The sequence below is a fragment of the Macaca thibetana genome, chromosome 14 (assembly GCF_024542745.1).
Source record: "Macaca thibetana thibetana isolate TM-01 chromosome 14, ASM2454274v1, whole genome shotgun sequence".
NCBI classification, from domain to species: Eukaryota; Metazoa; Chordata; class Mammalia; order Primates; family Cercopithecidae; genus Macaca; species Macaca thibetana.
The window spans coordinates 15249421-15264326 of NC_065591.1; the positions used below are offsets into that span (position 1 = coordinate 15249421).

At 43.4% G+C, this 14906-nt stretch overlaps 3 protein-coding genes and 1 pseudogene across 3 annotated transcripts in view; 3 read left to right on the forward strand and 1 right to left on the reverse strand.

The window, feature by feature from the left end:
* MED19 (mediator complex subunit 19) overlaps positions 1–14906 on the forward strand; it is a 751866-nt gene that overhangs the window by 413069 nt on the left and 323891 nt on the right. The window lies entirely within an intron of this gene.
* The window catches only part of UBE2L6 (ubiquitin conjugating enzyme E2 L6), a 622645-nt gene that overhangs the window by 120549 nt on the left and 487190 nt on the right, over positions 1–14906 (forward strand). The window lies entirely within an intron of this gene.
* LOC126936107 (olfactory receptor 9Q1) overlaps positions 1–14906 on the reverse strand; it is a 125312-nt gene that overhangs the window by 91907 nt on the left and 18499 nt on the right. Inside the window, exon 2 of the mRNA XM_050758551.1 lies at positions 12897–12975. Coding sequence (XP_050614508.1) covers positions 12897–12975 — 79 coding nt within the window. The remainder of the gene's footprint in view (positions 1–12896; positions 12976–14906) is intronic.
* LOC126935710 (tRNA (guanine(10)-N2)-methyltransferase homolog) lies at positions 996–10417 on the forward strand (annotated as a pseudogene).

The window sequence follows — 14906 nt, forward strand, 5'->3', positions numbered from 1 at the left end:
TTGACAAATGGGATCTAATTAAACTAAAGAGCTTCTGCACAGCAAAGGAAATATCATCAGAGTGAAAAGGCAACCTGCAGAATGGGAGAAAATTGTTGCAATCTATCCATCCAACAAAGGTCTAATATCCAGAATCTACAAGGAACTTAAACAAATTTACAAGAAAAAAAACAAACAACTCCATCAAAAAGTGGGCAAAGGATATGAACACACACTTCTCAAGGAAGACATTTATGTGGCCAACAAACATAAGAAAACAAGCTCATCAGCACTGGTCATTAGAGAAATGCAAATGAAAACCACAATGAGATACCATCTCACGCCAGTTAGAGTGCCAATCATTAAAAAGTCAGGAAACAACAGATGCTGGAGAGGATGTGGACAGTGTGGTGATTTCTCATAGATCTAGAACTAGAAATATCATTTGACCCAACAATCCCATTACTGAGTATATACCCAAAGGATAAATCATTCTACTTTAAAGAGACATGCACACATATGTTTATTGCAGCACTATTCACAATAGAAAAGACTATTGCAACACTATTTACAAAGGTAAACCCAAATACCCATCAATGATAGACTGGATAAAGAAAATGTGGCACATATACACCATGAAATACTATGCAGCTATAAAAAAGAATGAGTTCATGTCTTTTGCAAGGACATGGGTGAAGCTGGAAGCCATCATTCCCAGCAAACTAACACAGGAATAGAAAACCAAACACCACATGTTCTCATTCATAAGTGGGAGTTGAACAATGAGAACACATGGACACAGGGAGGGGAACATCACACACCAGGGCATGTAGCGGGGTGGGGGGCAAGGGGAGAGATAGCATTAGGAGAAATACCTAATGTATGAGGGGCTTACAATCTAGATGACAGGTTGGCGGGTGCAGCAAAGCACCATGGCACATGTACACCTATGTAACAAACCTGCATGTTCTGCACATGTATTCCAGAACTTAAAGTATAATAAAAAAAAAATTAAAATAAAGACTTTGCTATCACTTTTTGGAAGTCAGTTCACCAGCAGACAGGAAACTTACAGAAAGTCGCCATTTTGGATTTTTAGCATTCTTTCTGAAGATATTGTAAGAAATGTTACGAAACGGATGGTATGTGCTAAGTTCTATTTGTACATTCATACTGTATGTATAAAATAAAGATTCATACATGTAATAAAACATTGGCATAAGAAGAAAAAGTCAAATGAATAAAGCAGCTGGATTTCTGCCATTTAAATTCTGCAAATTCAAAGATGCCACAACATATATTCTATATTTTGGAGAATTATGGTTTGGACCCAAACTGCATCCCTATGAATTCACATAATATTTATTATAGTAGATAAATCACAGATGGACAGAGAGAGCTTATTGAGTCATACACTGTCAAAATGAGACACTTTATTGGAAATACAAGCATGGATGCTGGTTTGTCATTCATCATGACTAATTATGGAAAAGAGAAAGTGATATTGATTTTGATCCATTTGCTGGAAAAGGTAGCCTCCTGATAGCATCTGCTCATTTTGATGCATATGTGTATGAGACAGGCATCAACTGTTACACAGTTTATGGCTCAGGAAAGGCAGGTAAGAAAAACCAGAAATGGAGAGGACCATATGAAAACATTAGGGCAAATCTTTGTCAGTATGGTTTAGAGAAGGTAATACTTTCTCTAATACATTTCAACAAATATGGTTGACCATATTAAATTTCCTGGTTTCAGATACATCTAAACTTTCCTGGAGAACAGCACATATTTTAATGCAGTAATTACTGATCCTCCATATGGTATTAAAGAGTCTACAAGAAGAACAGGTTCACGGAAGGAAATATCAACGGGGATAGAAAAATGTCCAGGAAGCCACATTCCTTGAGTTATCATCTGAGAACTATGTTTTTTGACCTGCTAAACTTTACAGCTGAGACTCTCATGTTATTTGGAAGACTAATCTATTGGTTACCAATATATACAGCAGAATACACTGAAGAGATAACACCCCCACACTCCTGTCTGAAGCTCATTAGCAACTGTAAGCAGAAGCTTTTCAACCACACATCAAGGTGCTTGATTAAAACGGAAAATGTCAAGAAATGTGAAAACCGGGACCAGTATTCACATATGCTAAGTGATCATTTTCTTTTTTTTTCTTTTTTTTTTTTTTTTTAAGACAGATTCTCGGTCTGTCGCCCAGGCTGGAGTGCAGTGGTGCAATCTCAGCTCACTGCACCCTCCGCCTCCCGGGTTCACGCCTTAGCCTCCCGAGTAGCTGGGACTACAGGTGCCTGCCACCACGCCCGGCTAATTTTTTGTATTTTCAGTAGAGATGGGGTTTCACTGTGTTAGCCAGGATGATCTCAATTTCCTGACCTTGTGATCCGCCCGCCTCAGCCTCCCAAGTGCTGGGATTACAGGCGTTAGCCACCGCGCCCAGCCTTAAGTGATCATTTTCTAACATACTAAGGTCATAATTTCTTCCATGAGAGATATATTAAAGGGGTAACAGTGTCCCTCTCCGTGAGTCCCCTCAGAGTCTTGGGGGGTTTGGTGAGGTGTAAGTTGGTGGAAGTCTTAGTGAGGGACTGAATCCACACTGGGCTGTGTGTCTTCAAGACACTGTCACAGGCGCCATGACCCAGCAGAAGGAACACACACCTGGGCATTAGAGGGTCTGTTCTAGTCCTCGTTCTCTCTGAGCAGCTGAGAGACTGAAAGCAAGGCCTTTTTTCTCTCTGGGTCTCAGTGCTCCCCTTTGCACAATGCTAACACTCCTTAAATTTGCTGGACAGCAAAGCCCAGCAACTTCTGCCTGGGCATGGTTTCAAAATCATGGCAACTAAAGCCATGAGAGGCAAAATGTATCTTCATGGACACATTCACAGAGAAGGTAGCCCCAGGCCCACCTTTGTCAGCAACACAAGCCCACAAACCCCGCTTTAATGAATATTTGAACTGTTTCCAAGGTATATCGGTTTTGAACCAAACTTCAATCTGTGAGCCAGCAGTTCCTCTGCAGAAAGATGCCCAGGAAGTATTTAGCTAGACTCCTATGTCACCTGCCCCAGGTCTGTCTTAGTTCTTCCTGCCTGAGTTTTTGTCAAAGGCATTGTGCCGTGTGTCTTTTGCATCTGTTCGTCGCTCTCTGCTTCTGTCTGTCTGTGCAGGTAGCTGCCTGTCTGCCTAGGCCTGTGCCCATCTGACTACCAGTCTCTCTCTGTGTCTGTGTCACCTGTGTCCCTATCTCTTCTACATCAGAGTGCCTGTCTCTGTGTGTATCTGACTGTTTCTGCATCTGAATCTCCTATCCCAGTCCATGTGTCTTCCTGTTTATGTGTCCCATCTACTTCATAGCCCCTCTGTCAGGTGTCTGTCTGAGTTTGCAGAGCCGATGCTGTTGATGTGCCTCCATTGCTGTTAGCCTCTTTGCACGACAATGAATCTTTGTGTGTCTGTCTGCCCACCTGTCGTTCTGTGTGTCTCCTTGTCCTTCTCTAGGAAACCGCAGCCTTTCTCTAAGTCTATCTGCTTGTGTGTGTGTGTGTGTGTGTGTGTGTTGTGTGTGTGTGTGTCTTAATCTCCAGAATTATCCCCTCCCCCAACGCTTCTTTAAGCAAATGTACATCTAACATTCAGTCCTACCTCTCCTTTGCTCCTCCCAAGGAGGGACTCCCTGGGGCTCATTTTTGTAGCTCTTTAGAATGTTACTGACCAAATCTAACTCCCTCTGTCCTTGACCCTCTCTCAGATTCAAAGCCCTCCTTCTCCTGAATGCCCTGAGTCCCCTCTCTTTGCTGTGGCTGAGGCAGAAGGGAACCAAGCCTTCCTGCCCAATGTCACGGTGGGACTGCAGATTTATGACTCCTGCATCTCAGGGATCCAGGCTCTGGGGAGCACCCTGGCCCTGCTGTCCAACCAGCTTCCATCCGCAACCAACTATGCTTGTGGCTCCCAGCAACATATCCTGGGAGTGGCTGGAGGGATGACCTTCCTGGACTCAGAGCCCTTGGCTGAGCTGCTCTCCGTCTACAGGGTCCCTCAGGTGAGAGACATGCCTGGAAAGAGAAAACCACTTAAATACTCTGGGCACACAATGACAAAGTGCAGCCTGGTAGAAAGATTGGAGTAACGACCTCGAAAAGGTTACTTCTCTGGGCCTGGGATTTCCCCCTTTCTACAAAACAGGAGGTGAGTATTAGACTAGAACATTTCTGAATGCTGATCCATGCATGGACTAGTGCTGGTTTGTGGTGCTCTTTCTCTGATTTGCAACAGAATGACGAAGAAATGACACAGTGTATGCACATGTTGGTGTGAGGTCACCAACCCTCCTTAGATGGTGGTTTTATTTTTCCAACGAACTTTTTTGTGGCAAAATAAAAATTTGGCAAACTTGGGCTAAACTCCCGTAATTGTCCTATTGATGTCTTAAACAGCCTGGAATCCCCAGGACTGATAATGCCTGGAGGGCCTGCACTCTCCAACCAACCATGATCTGAGGGCTGATGACAGCATCTAAGATTTATAACCCAGGCTAGGATCATCTCATTCCTCCTTTGCAGCCTTCCCAGAAATTCAGAAAGTTGAACAAGTGACAAACTATTCCACTGGATTTCTTGATGTTTCTGTGAAACATTTGCCTAGATTCCAGTTCTGTTTGATCTTCAGTATATACTAAATCAGTTAGGCAGGGAGGCAATGTTTGTGAAATTATTTCCCAGGTGAAGAATATTTATTTCCCCTAACATGCCTAAAAGATACCTGACTGCTTGTTGTGACCTTTAAAACTCGCTCCCCCAAAAATTAAATATCTTCCCTTCTAAATTCCACTGAGGCCTCAAATGCCACAATTAAAAATATCCAGTTAGATGCAAACATTTTATTCTCTAGGAGGAGTGATAGGTACATATCGTCAGTCATTCACGCCCTAGTAGAAATGAGTTTGTCACGTGCTTTTTTTCTTCTGCAATATTAGCTGAGAGTGACACTAATAATAACTATATCTATCATTTACTGGATATTTACTATTAGTAGAAAGGTGATTTTTAGATCCTTTGCATGTGTTCAAATCCTTAAGATTAAATAAATTAATACATGTAAAACATTTAGAAAAATGCCTTGCTTATAGTAAGTGCAATATCAGTATTTCTTATTGATATTATCTTCTTTTATTATATCATTTAATCTTCACAACCCTATGAAATAGACACTATAATTAGTCCCATTTTGCAGATGATGACATCGAGGCTGAGAGGAAATGTTACTTGTCCAAAGTCACATAGCTAATAAATAGTAGTTTGAGATTAAAACCCAGGGACCTTGATTCCAGGGGTAAAAGAAAGTGCAGAAGCAAAGAGGAGGGAAACTGCCCTAAATAAAACTGCTCCCTCTTTTTATACTGGTTACTATTTCCAAATGTTACTGAGCACACCACCACTAGTGGTGTACGGAACTGTGCTATAGTCACATGTACCATGAGGCACAGGTGAGGCCATAGCCCTATCCTCAGGGATGTTCACACTCTGGAAGAGAAGGCAAGCATGAATTCATATAACCATAACTCGGGGGTACCCACAGGGTTCTCAAAAGGCCTCTCTTGGAAGAACTCAGGGCAGGACCATGCAGCCTCAAGCCTCTAAATTAGAATGTTAGGTTACAGCGGCTTAGAATGATGTCTTCTAAGTCAAACCTCAAGACATCTAATTGACAGGATTGCTTTTTCTAGTTTTTTGTTTACATGAGAAGTCTTACAAAGGCATGAAGATAAGTCACTTAAGATCTTGATTGCCTTAACTAAAAAAGTTGAAGTGCATGAAATTAATACAGTGCCCATGCCTGCAGGCTGCTTTGAGGTCTCATTCAGCACAGCAGGTAGTGTTAGACCTAAGACCATTCTCCCCACAGTGCTAGAGAGAAGATGCCTACATCCTAAGTGAGTTCAGTTTTAGGGGCTCTAGACCTAGGAGTGTGTGACCTCCAAGGCTGATCCTTAGGAAAATGAATTGAAATTGCCAAAGTTAACCTCTTCACAAAGGACCCTTGGGCTTCATGCTGGGGAGATGTGGGAGGTAAGCCAGGCATATCCTTAGGACTGGAATGTAACTAAGGGAGTCTCTCTCCTAGATAGGTGATAACCCAATCAACTAAAAAATGGCTCAGCCTACCTGGGTGTTTCTGTCCTTTACAAGGGAGAGGATGTCTCAGCTGAGCTGAACTCTGTCTAGGCAGGTCTGACTTCAGAGCCACAATGGTCCAGTTATTTCTTTGTGCCACAATGCTAGCCTCATGGATAATCCTTCTGAGAATAATTTAACTTCAGATAGAGGCTTACTGTAGGAAGAGAATACACTGACCAGCCAACACAATGTTGGTTACATGGAAAGTTATATTTCTCACTCTTAGTAAGTGGTGTCTGGTCTTGGCAATGATTTTGGGAAGCCTGCACCAGTCTCATCTATGTCAGTCATTTCTGGGTGAGTTCCTCTTTCTTGAAACTATGACATCATCTTGTTGCTCATGCACCACTCACCAGGACATCTTTGAGATTGGCAACTTGGTCTTGCTTATATGAGTATATGAACTGGCATGTAACTGTTGTTCAGCACCCATCCATTGAATGGGTGTGAACTGAGACATTTCTGAAACTACAAAGTAGATTGTAACCACCACCAGCAGCTCAATGCTTAACATACGCTAAGTGCTACCTGTAACTTACTAAATATCCAAGGAAACTCCAAATGTGTTACATCTTAAGAAATTCTTGAGCATTTTGCAATAGCCCTTGCTGTTGCCGACTCTGGTTTTCCAAAACCCCAGAGTCCCTAAAAATCAAAGGACCCACCTCATTTCACACAACTCACCAACAGAGATCACTGGACAGAGGTGGGCTGGGAAGCCAAAGAGCTAGAAATGACAAGGGGCACTGGCTCGACAGTCAGAAAACCTGGATCTTACGAACGAACGCTACTTTCTGATTATGTGACCTTGACAAATTGAGTCATCTGTCTGAGCGTCACATTCCTCATCTATAAAACGAGGTAACAAAGGTTAATAATAATGTATCTGCCTCTTAGAGTCATTGTGGATATTAACAACGGAATAACCAGGGCCTGCTACTTAACAAACCCTCAATGACTGTTACTTGGAATTGCTATTAGTGATAATGATGATACAATGCAAGCCTGGAAGGAGCAGTTATCTTTGGAGAAAAGCTGGCTCCCACATCCTCTGTGTAATTTTGCCCAATATAGGGCCAAAGACTCGCCAAAAACTTTGAAGTAAAATAACTTGTCTGCACATATCTAGTAGGACAGCTTCCTTATGGTAGGCTGGGAAAAGTCTGACAGCGAGTCCCTGCATAGACCTGAGGAGCCTGTAGGGGAAGGAAAGCAGGAAGAAGATGAGCAGGAGAGAAGAGAAAAGAACAGGCATTCACTCATGCACTCACAACTAAGATAAATTGAATGGATCCTGCTTAGAATCTGATTGGAGAGGAAAAGGCACAAACTCGAACGGTCTGCAGTAGAAAGAGCTCAGTGATGACGTGATGAAGGTGATGAACCCAGGGCTGGCATGAACCAAGAATTGAGAACTAGATCTCAGCTTGAGGAACAGGGATCAGGGAAGGCTGTACAGCAGGCATGGGACTCCTCAATAAACAGGGCATACTGTGTTTTGTTCTTATCCTCCTCTATCAAAAAAAAAAAAAAAAGTACTCTTTGTTTTTTTGTTGTTTTTTTTTTTTTTTTTTTGAGACGGAGTCTCGCTCTATCGCCCAGGCTGGAGTGCAGTGGCCGGATCTCAGCTCACTGCAAGCTCCACCTCGCAGGTTTACGCCATTCTCCTGCCTCAGCCTCCCGAGTAGCTGTGACTACAGGTGCCTGCCACCTCGCCCGGCTAGTTTTTTATTTTATTTTTTAGTGGAGACGGGGTTTCACCATGTTAGCCAGGATGGTCTCGATCTCCTGACCTCGTGATCCGCCAGTCTCGGCCTCCCAAAGTGCTGGGATTACAGGCTTGAGCCACCGCGCCCGGCCCAAAAAGTACTCTCTTAATTTCATGACTGTTTCTTAAGTTTAATACCCAACTGACCATAGCAGAGCCTTCCAAGTAACTGGAATTACAGGCATGAGCCACCACACACCACTACTTTTTGTACTTTTAGTCGAGACAGGGTTTCGCCATGCTGGCCAGGCTGGTCTTGAACTCCTGACCACAGCTCCTGAAAAGTTTTCTGCTAATAAACAGGTTAAAGAAAACGTAATACATCATATGGGCACCTGCTAGCTCTGCCCACCAGAAATCACACTCTGCACAGACAACCCCTTCCCCTCTGCTCCAAAAGCCTCCCAGCTTTCCTTAGGCAGGAGGGCTGGAGAGCCTCCGGGTCAAGTGAGCTCACCTAAGATTTTTATGTTACCCATCCCCTGATACTAGATTTTCTCGTGATTTTGCTTTACTTGTGTTTCTTCTAAATAGCAAATAACCAGCTTGATTTTTATCCAGTTTGAAAATTTCCCATCTATTATAGTCAAAATCTTTACTCAGCTGCCCTGTGACAGGAGAGCTCAATTCTCCCCTCTTTACCTTTGAAAAAGAAAAACCCAGATGAAGGGGCTGCTTTTGAAGGAGTGGAAAGGGGTAAGGGTGAAACAGCTGGAGGACAGCCACAGTAGGAAGCTGTTTCCATCCTTTGGGGAGGAAGCAGAGCTGAGGAAGGCAGCCACTGCCCACCCATGGCTGAGCAGGGAGAAATGAATACCCTCAACCTCACTTTCCTCCTACCCCCAGTCTCCCATCAAGCCTCTTACCAGAAGGCAGAGGGCAGGGCAGGCCTTTGACACAATCCACAAAGATCAACCCTTCTGGAGCTCAGAGCTATTACAGAGAAGCCTGGAGAGTGCATCGAGACAGGCAAGTAGAGAATACAGCACACTATTCTTAAGTAGGGTAATGTAACCTATCATTTAAGCTGACTGCTGATATGGTTTGATGCTATCCTGCCCTCTTATATAATTTCTATTTATTATGCTGGGTCATTGCTTTCTATAATAGAAATAATAGAGATTTTTATTTAGTTTTCTAGTTCTTATGCTTTCTCCTTTTCCTTTTTTTTTTTTTTTTTTTTTTTTTTTTTTTTTTTTGAGACAGAGTCTCACTCAGTCACCCAGGCAGGAGTACAGTGGCGCAATCTTGACTCACTGCAACCTCTGTCTCCCGGGTTCAAGCAATTCTTCTGCCTCAGCCTTCCAAGTAACTGGAATTACAGGCATGCACCACCATACCCGGCTAATTTTTGTACTTTTAGTAGAGACAGGGTTTTACTATGCTGGCCAGGCTGGTCTCAAACTCCTGACCTCAACTGATCTGCCCGCCTCAGCCTCCCAAAGTGCTGGGATTACAGGCATGAGCCACTGTGCCCGGCCCTGAATTTTTTTTAATTTGATCATTTTTTTCAATTGTTTTTCTTCTGCTGCTTTGGAATTTATATATCTTGTTTTTATTCTATTAACAATTATACAAGTTTTTAATTCACTTGAGCCTTTATCTTTCAAATAATGCCAAGAATTACACAATGTATAGAGAGAAACAAAGCCGTTAGCACATCTTTACCTCTCTGCTTCTCCCACCCACTGGAAGATATGTTGGCATTCTTTAGTCCACTGCATTCCTTTCTAAAAACGTCAATTGGTTTCTTAGGCCTGAGCCTACAGGCTTTTGAAGGACCTGGAAACAGCATATATCAAAGGCCAGTGAGATAATAATTAGAAATAAAAGGCAGAGAGGGAAAAATGAGGCCAAATTACAAGGCTGGTGAGAGCATTTGTGGATCCTGAGCAAGTGTGTTCAGGCCAGGAATGTACAGCCCTGTTCCTTCCCCCAGATCAGCCATGGATCTCAGCGCCCCCAGTTCTCCAACTGTTTCCAGTTCCCATCCTTCCTCCGCACAGTGCCCAGCAGCACCCACCAGCCCTGGGTCCTGGCCAAGCTCTTGAGTTACTTTAACAGGACCTGGGTAGGCCTGGTCAGTTCTGACAATAGCAACTTTGAGTGGCTGGAGCAACAGCTGCAGAAGCAGATCGGGGACGAGGGTGGCTGCGTGGCCTTCTCAGAGATCAACAGTGTAGATGACAGCATCAACAGCGCGGCGAACATCATCACCCAAACGCCTGCCGCCATGGTCATCTATGACTGCTACCGTTTTCACTTCAGACTCCTGGTGGGAGCCCTTCAGGGAAACAATGTGACTGGAAGGACGTGGATCTTTCCCACCTCCTTCGCATTTAACCCCTCAGTGCTGGGTCCCAAAGCCCATGAGTTGCTGAACGGCAGCTCGAGCCTGACCATCCACTTAGGAATAATACCTATCTTTAGGGATTTCCTGTTGGCGCTGTGCCCAGCCCCGTAACCAGGCAACAGTCTGATGAGGAAGCTGTGGGAGGAGCTGCAGGGATGCAGGGGGTCTGGATTTGGGACTTCCATCCAAAGTGCCAGAGAAGGGGCTTGGCATCGCACAGGGCTGGAGAACATGACCACTGCCCACCTATCTGCCTTCAAACTTCCGGATCTAACTGCCATTTACCAAGCCCACCTGGCAGCCAAAGCCCTGTGGGTCGCCCATCCGAACTTGATGTCCTGCTGTCCGAGAGAGGGACCGTTCCTGGGAGGCACGTATGCCAATGCGTGGGAAGCCAGGCCTTCTCACGTGAGCGGCCAAGAAGCCTTTCCCAGTCCCTGTCCATTCCAGCTTTCTGTGAGCCTTGGACTAGCAGAGAGGCAGTGTAGCCTAATGAAAGGAAGATCAAATTTAGAACCGAAGTGATTTGGACTCAAATCTCAATATGGGATTTCTCTGGGGCCTTGTCACTTACCTTTCCTGAGCTTCAGCTCTCTCCTGTGTAGATTGAGTATATAATAATATATACATTGTGGGTCGTTATGAAAATAAGAGATCATGCATACAAATGCTGGCTGGTGATTAGTGCATATTATGGGTTACAGCTTTATCCAGGTGGTTTGACGCTGCTGCTAATAATGGTGATGACATCAAAACAGCCAAGGGCCTTAGAAATCTGCTGGTCCAACACGAAGCAGGGAGATCACAGAAAAAGAGTGGCAGAGCTGGAAGAGAACGCAATTGTCCTGACATCCAGCCACTACATGCCAATGCTAACATGCAACAAAGACCATATGAGATTCACAGTAGGAAAGAGTTAACCACCAAGTTAGAAAACTGGTAAATCTGCAATGTAGAATATGCAATCCAGCACCGACACCCATTCTTCATGGGCTGCTCACGGACAAGGACCGGAAGGGAAGTTTAGGTGGTCTTCTCCTCATAGTAAGAGAGGTAATGCTGGAACAAGCTCAAAGAGATGAGATAGAGTTCAGAGGACAAAGGCCTCAACCAGCAACACCAAGAGAAAAGCACTGGGTTTTCAGCTAGAGGAAGAGCTGAGCCTGAGTGCTTGGCCTAATCATCAGCCTTCTCTGTGTTCGAGGTCTCTTTTCCTCTCTGGTCATTAGGTACTTTAATCAAAAAGACCTTGGGCTGGGCACGGTGGCTCACACCTGTAATCCCAGCACTTTGGGAGGCAGGTGGATCACCTCGAGTCAGGAGTTCAAGACCAGCCTGGCTGACATGGTGAAACTCTGTCTCTACTAAAAATAGAAAAATTAGCCAGGCATAATGATGTGTGTCTATAGTCCCAGCTACTCAGGAGACTGAGGCACGAGAATCGCTTGAACCTGGGAGGCAGAGTTGCAGTGAGCCGAGATGGCACCACTGCACTCCAGCTTGGGTGACAGAGTGAAACTCCATCTAAAAAATAAAAAAAAAAAAAAAAAATCTCTGAATTTTATAACCATGGAAGGTGAGCGCAGATCAGTAATTTTTACTGTCTGTTCCTTGGAGCCTCAGAGTTCTACAGGGAGACTTAGGTGCCCCAGCTGATGGAACAGTTCTTCAGGCAGGAAGAGGCTTGGGGATGGGGCTCTGGACCCCATAGCTGCCTATACCAACCAGAGATGCTCTGTTTTCTCTGCCTAATATATTAGTATGAAGCATAAGATTTTACTTGGAAAAGAAGATTTTTCTTAAAAAGTAGCAACTAATGGACTAGACGGTCAGCAAAATTTTCTCAGTAAAGAGCCAGATAGTAAGTATTTTAGGATTTTCAAACCATGCAGTCTCTGTCACAACTACTCAACTCTGCCGTTGTAGTGCAAATGCAGCCATAGAAAATCCCCAAACAAATCAATCTGATTGTGTTCAATAAAACTTTATCTATAAACACTAAAATAGGAGTTTCGTGTATTTTCCATGTATCATAAAGTACTCTTCTTTTTTTTCAACTATTTAAAAATGTAAAAGTCATTATTAATTCACACATCACACAAAAAATAGGTGGCAGACTAGCTTTGGCCAACAGGCAATAGTTTGCCAACCTGTGGCCTAGAAAATCTCCAGCAGAAGGAAGGGAGGTGGTGACAGCTGCCTCTTCATAGCATTCATAAGACATCTTAGTAAAGATACCAGGGGTCTAGGTCCAACAGAGGGAACTGGCTCTGACAGCGAAGGTCAATTGTTAAATTTTCAGGAATTGTGCAAGTCATTTGTTAAACCACTGGTAGCTTCAACCTGGCCATAGTGGGAGTATTTACACCAGGGAAATCAGCAAACACCAAAAATCCTGGCTTCAGAAGAGAGCCAGTTGTTCAACATTAAGCACATATTGCAAATAGCCATGCAAAGTTTTAGTAATAAAGTCAAAGTAGAGCAAAAATCCTTTTTAATATTAAAAGAAGGCTGTCTCAGTCCATTGGTGCTGCTATAACAAAGTAGCACAGACTGGGTAACTTATGAATAACAGAAATATATTTCCTACAGTTCAGGAGGCTGAGAAGTCCAAGATCAAGGCACCAGCATGCAGTGGCTGGTAAGGGCCTTCTTGCTGCCTCACATGGCTGAAGATAGAAGGGCAAAAGGGCCTAAGTTAGTAGTTACCTCCAGCCATTTTTTTTTTTTTTTTTTTTTTTTTTTTTTTTTGTAGAGATAGAATCTTGCTCTGTTGCCCAGGCTGCAGTGCAGTGGTGCGATCATGGCTCACTGCAGCCTCGACCTCCCAGGTTCAGGCAATCAATCCTCCTACCTCAGCCTCCTGAGTAGCTGGGACTACAGGCATATGCCACCATGCCTGGCTAAATTTTTTTGTATTTTTTGCAAACATGGGGTTTCACTATGGTGCCCAGACTAGTCTAAAACTCCTGGTCTCAAGCGATCCTCCTGCCTCAGCCTCCCAAAGTGCTGGGATTACAGATGTGAGCCACCACATCCAGCCTCCTCCAGCCCTTTTTTCAAAGAACTAATTCATTCATGAGGGTGACTTAATCACCTCCGAAATGCCCCACCTCATAGTACCACCACATTGATAATTAAGTTTCAACATGAATTTTAGAGGGGACACAAACATCAAACCATGGCAAAGATCTTCAAACTAGGCTCAGCTTCTTTAAGATGGCTTTTAGGTAATTTCATTGGTGCTTATGTAGGATGAGTTCTTAAAGGCTGTAAGAAAAATAATAGCTAACACCTTTTTCATGTTTTTTATATTGAGTAACATGCTAAGCACTTTTATGTATTAATGCATTTAATTTTCAAGATAACCCTATTGTGTAGGTCCCCTTTTTACAGATGAGAAAATTAAGATGTAGAGCAAGATCTACAAAGTCGCATCATTGATTCAGATAGAGTGAGGAATGTCACCAGGAATCTTGGCTCAGGACTCTAGAACCAGTTCTGCTCCCAACCAAGTCATTTGCTCAAACTTCATCCTCTAGTTCTTATGAACTTTCATAGCACAGTTCAACACACGCGCACACACACACACACACATCTTTGATTGGTGCAAAAGTAATTGTGTTTTGTTGTTCTTGTTGTTGTTGTTTGAGACAAAGTCTTGCTCTGTCGCGCAGGCTGGAGTGCAATGGTGCAATCTCAGCTCACTGCAACCTCCACCTCCTGAGTTCAAGTGATTCTTCTGCCTCAGCCTCCCAAGTAACTGGGACTTCAGGCACGCACCACCATGCCTGGTGAATTTTTAGTCAGACGGCGTTTTACCATGTTGGCCAGGCTGGTCTCAAACTTCTGACCTCAAGCGATCCACCCATCTCAGCCTGGGATTGCAGGCATAAGCCACCACACTTGGCCTCAAAGCATGCATTTTTATGTCACAAGTATTTACTAAGCACTTGTGTTTTCATGCACTTTATATACTAAACACAAGTATTTTCATGTACTTGGAGCAATGAGGGATACAGAAATGTACAAAATGTGTGCTTGCCTCAAGATGTTTACATTGTAGTTGAAAGAATAAGCAAAAATATTGGTATTGGTATTGGTAAAAATGGCACGTGCAGGAGTGGGAAAGTGATCCAGCTAATTCAAAGCATGGGATGGCCAAAGGAAAAGAACAGTAGAAGGAAAGGTTGGAAAGGTGGGTAGGAGCTCTATTATAAAGAACTTCAAAGGTCTTCTTAAAGAGTTCCAGGTTTCTGGAAAAGATGACCACCTCTTTTCCTAATCACAAAATCAAAGCCAATCCCACCTTTTCCAAAGATGTCAAAAGATCAAGCCGCTGGATCTAAAGTCACTAGAGGGATTCCTGAAGGCACTCTGCCTATCTTCCTTTTTCTACTCTTTCTTTTTCAGCTTTGTTCAGGTATAATTAACAAATAAAATTATATGTATTCATGGGGCACAATGTGATGATTTGATACGCATCTACATTGTGTAATGGTTACCAAAATCAAACTAATTAACACATCCATCACCACCCATAGTCACCATTTATCAAATTTCAAGTAAACAATACTGTATTATTAACTACAGTCACTAT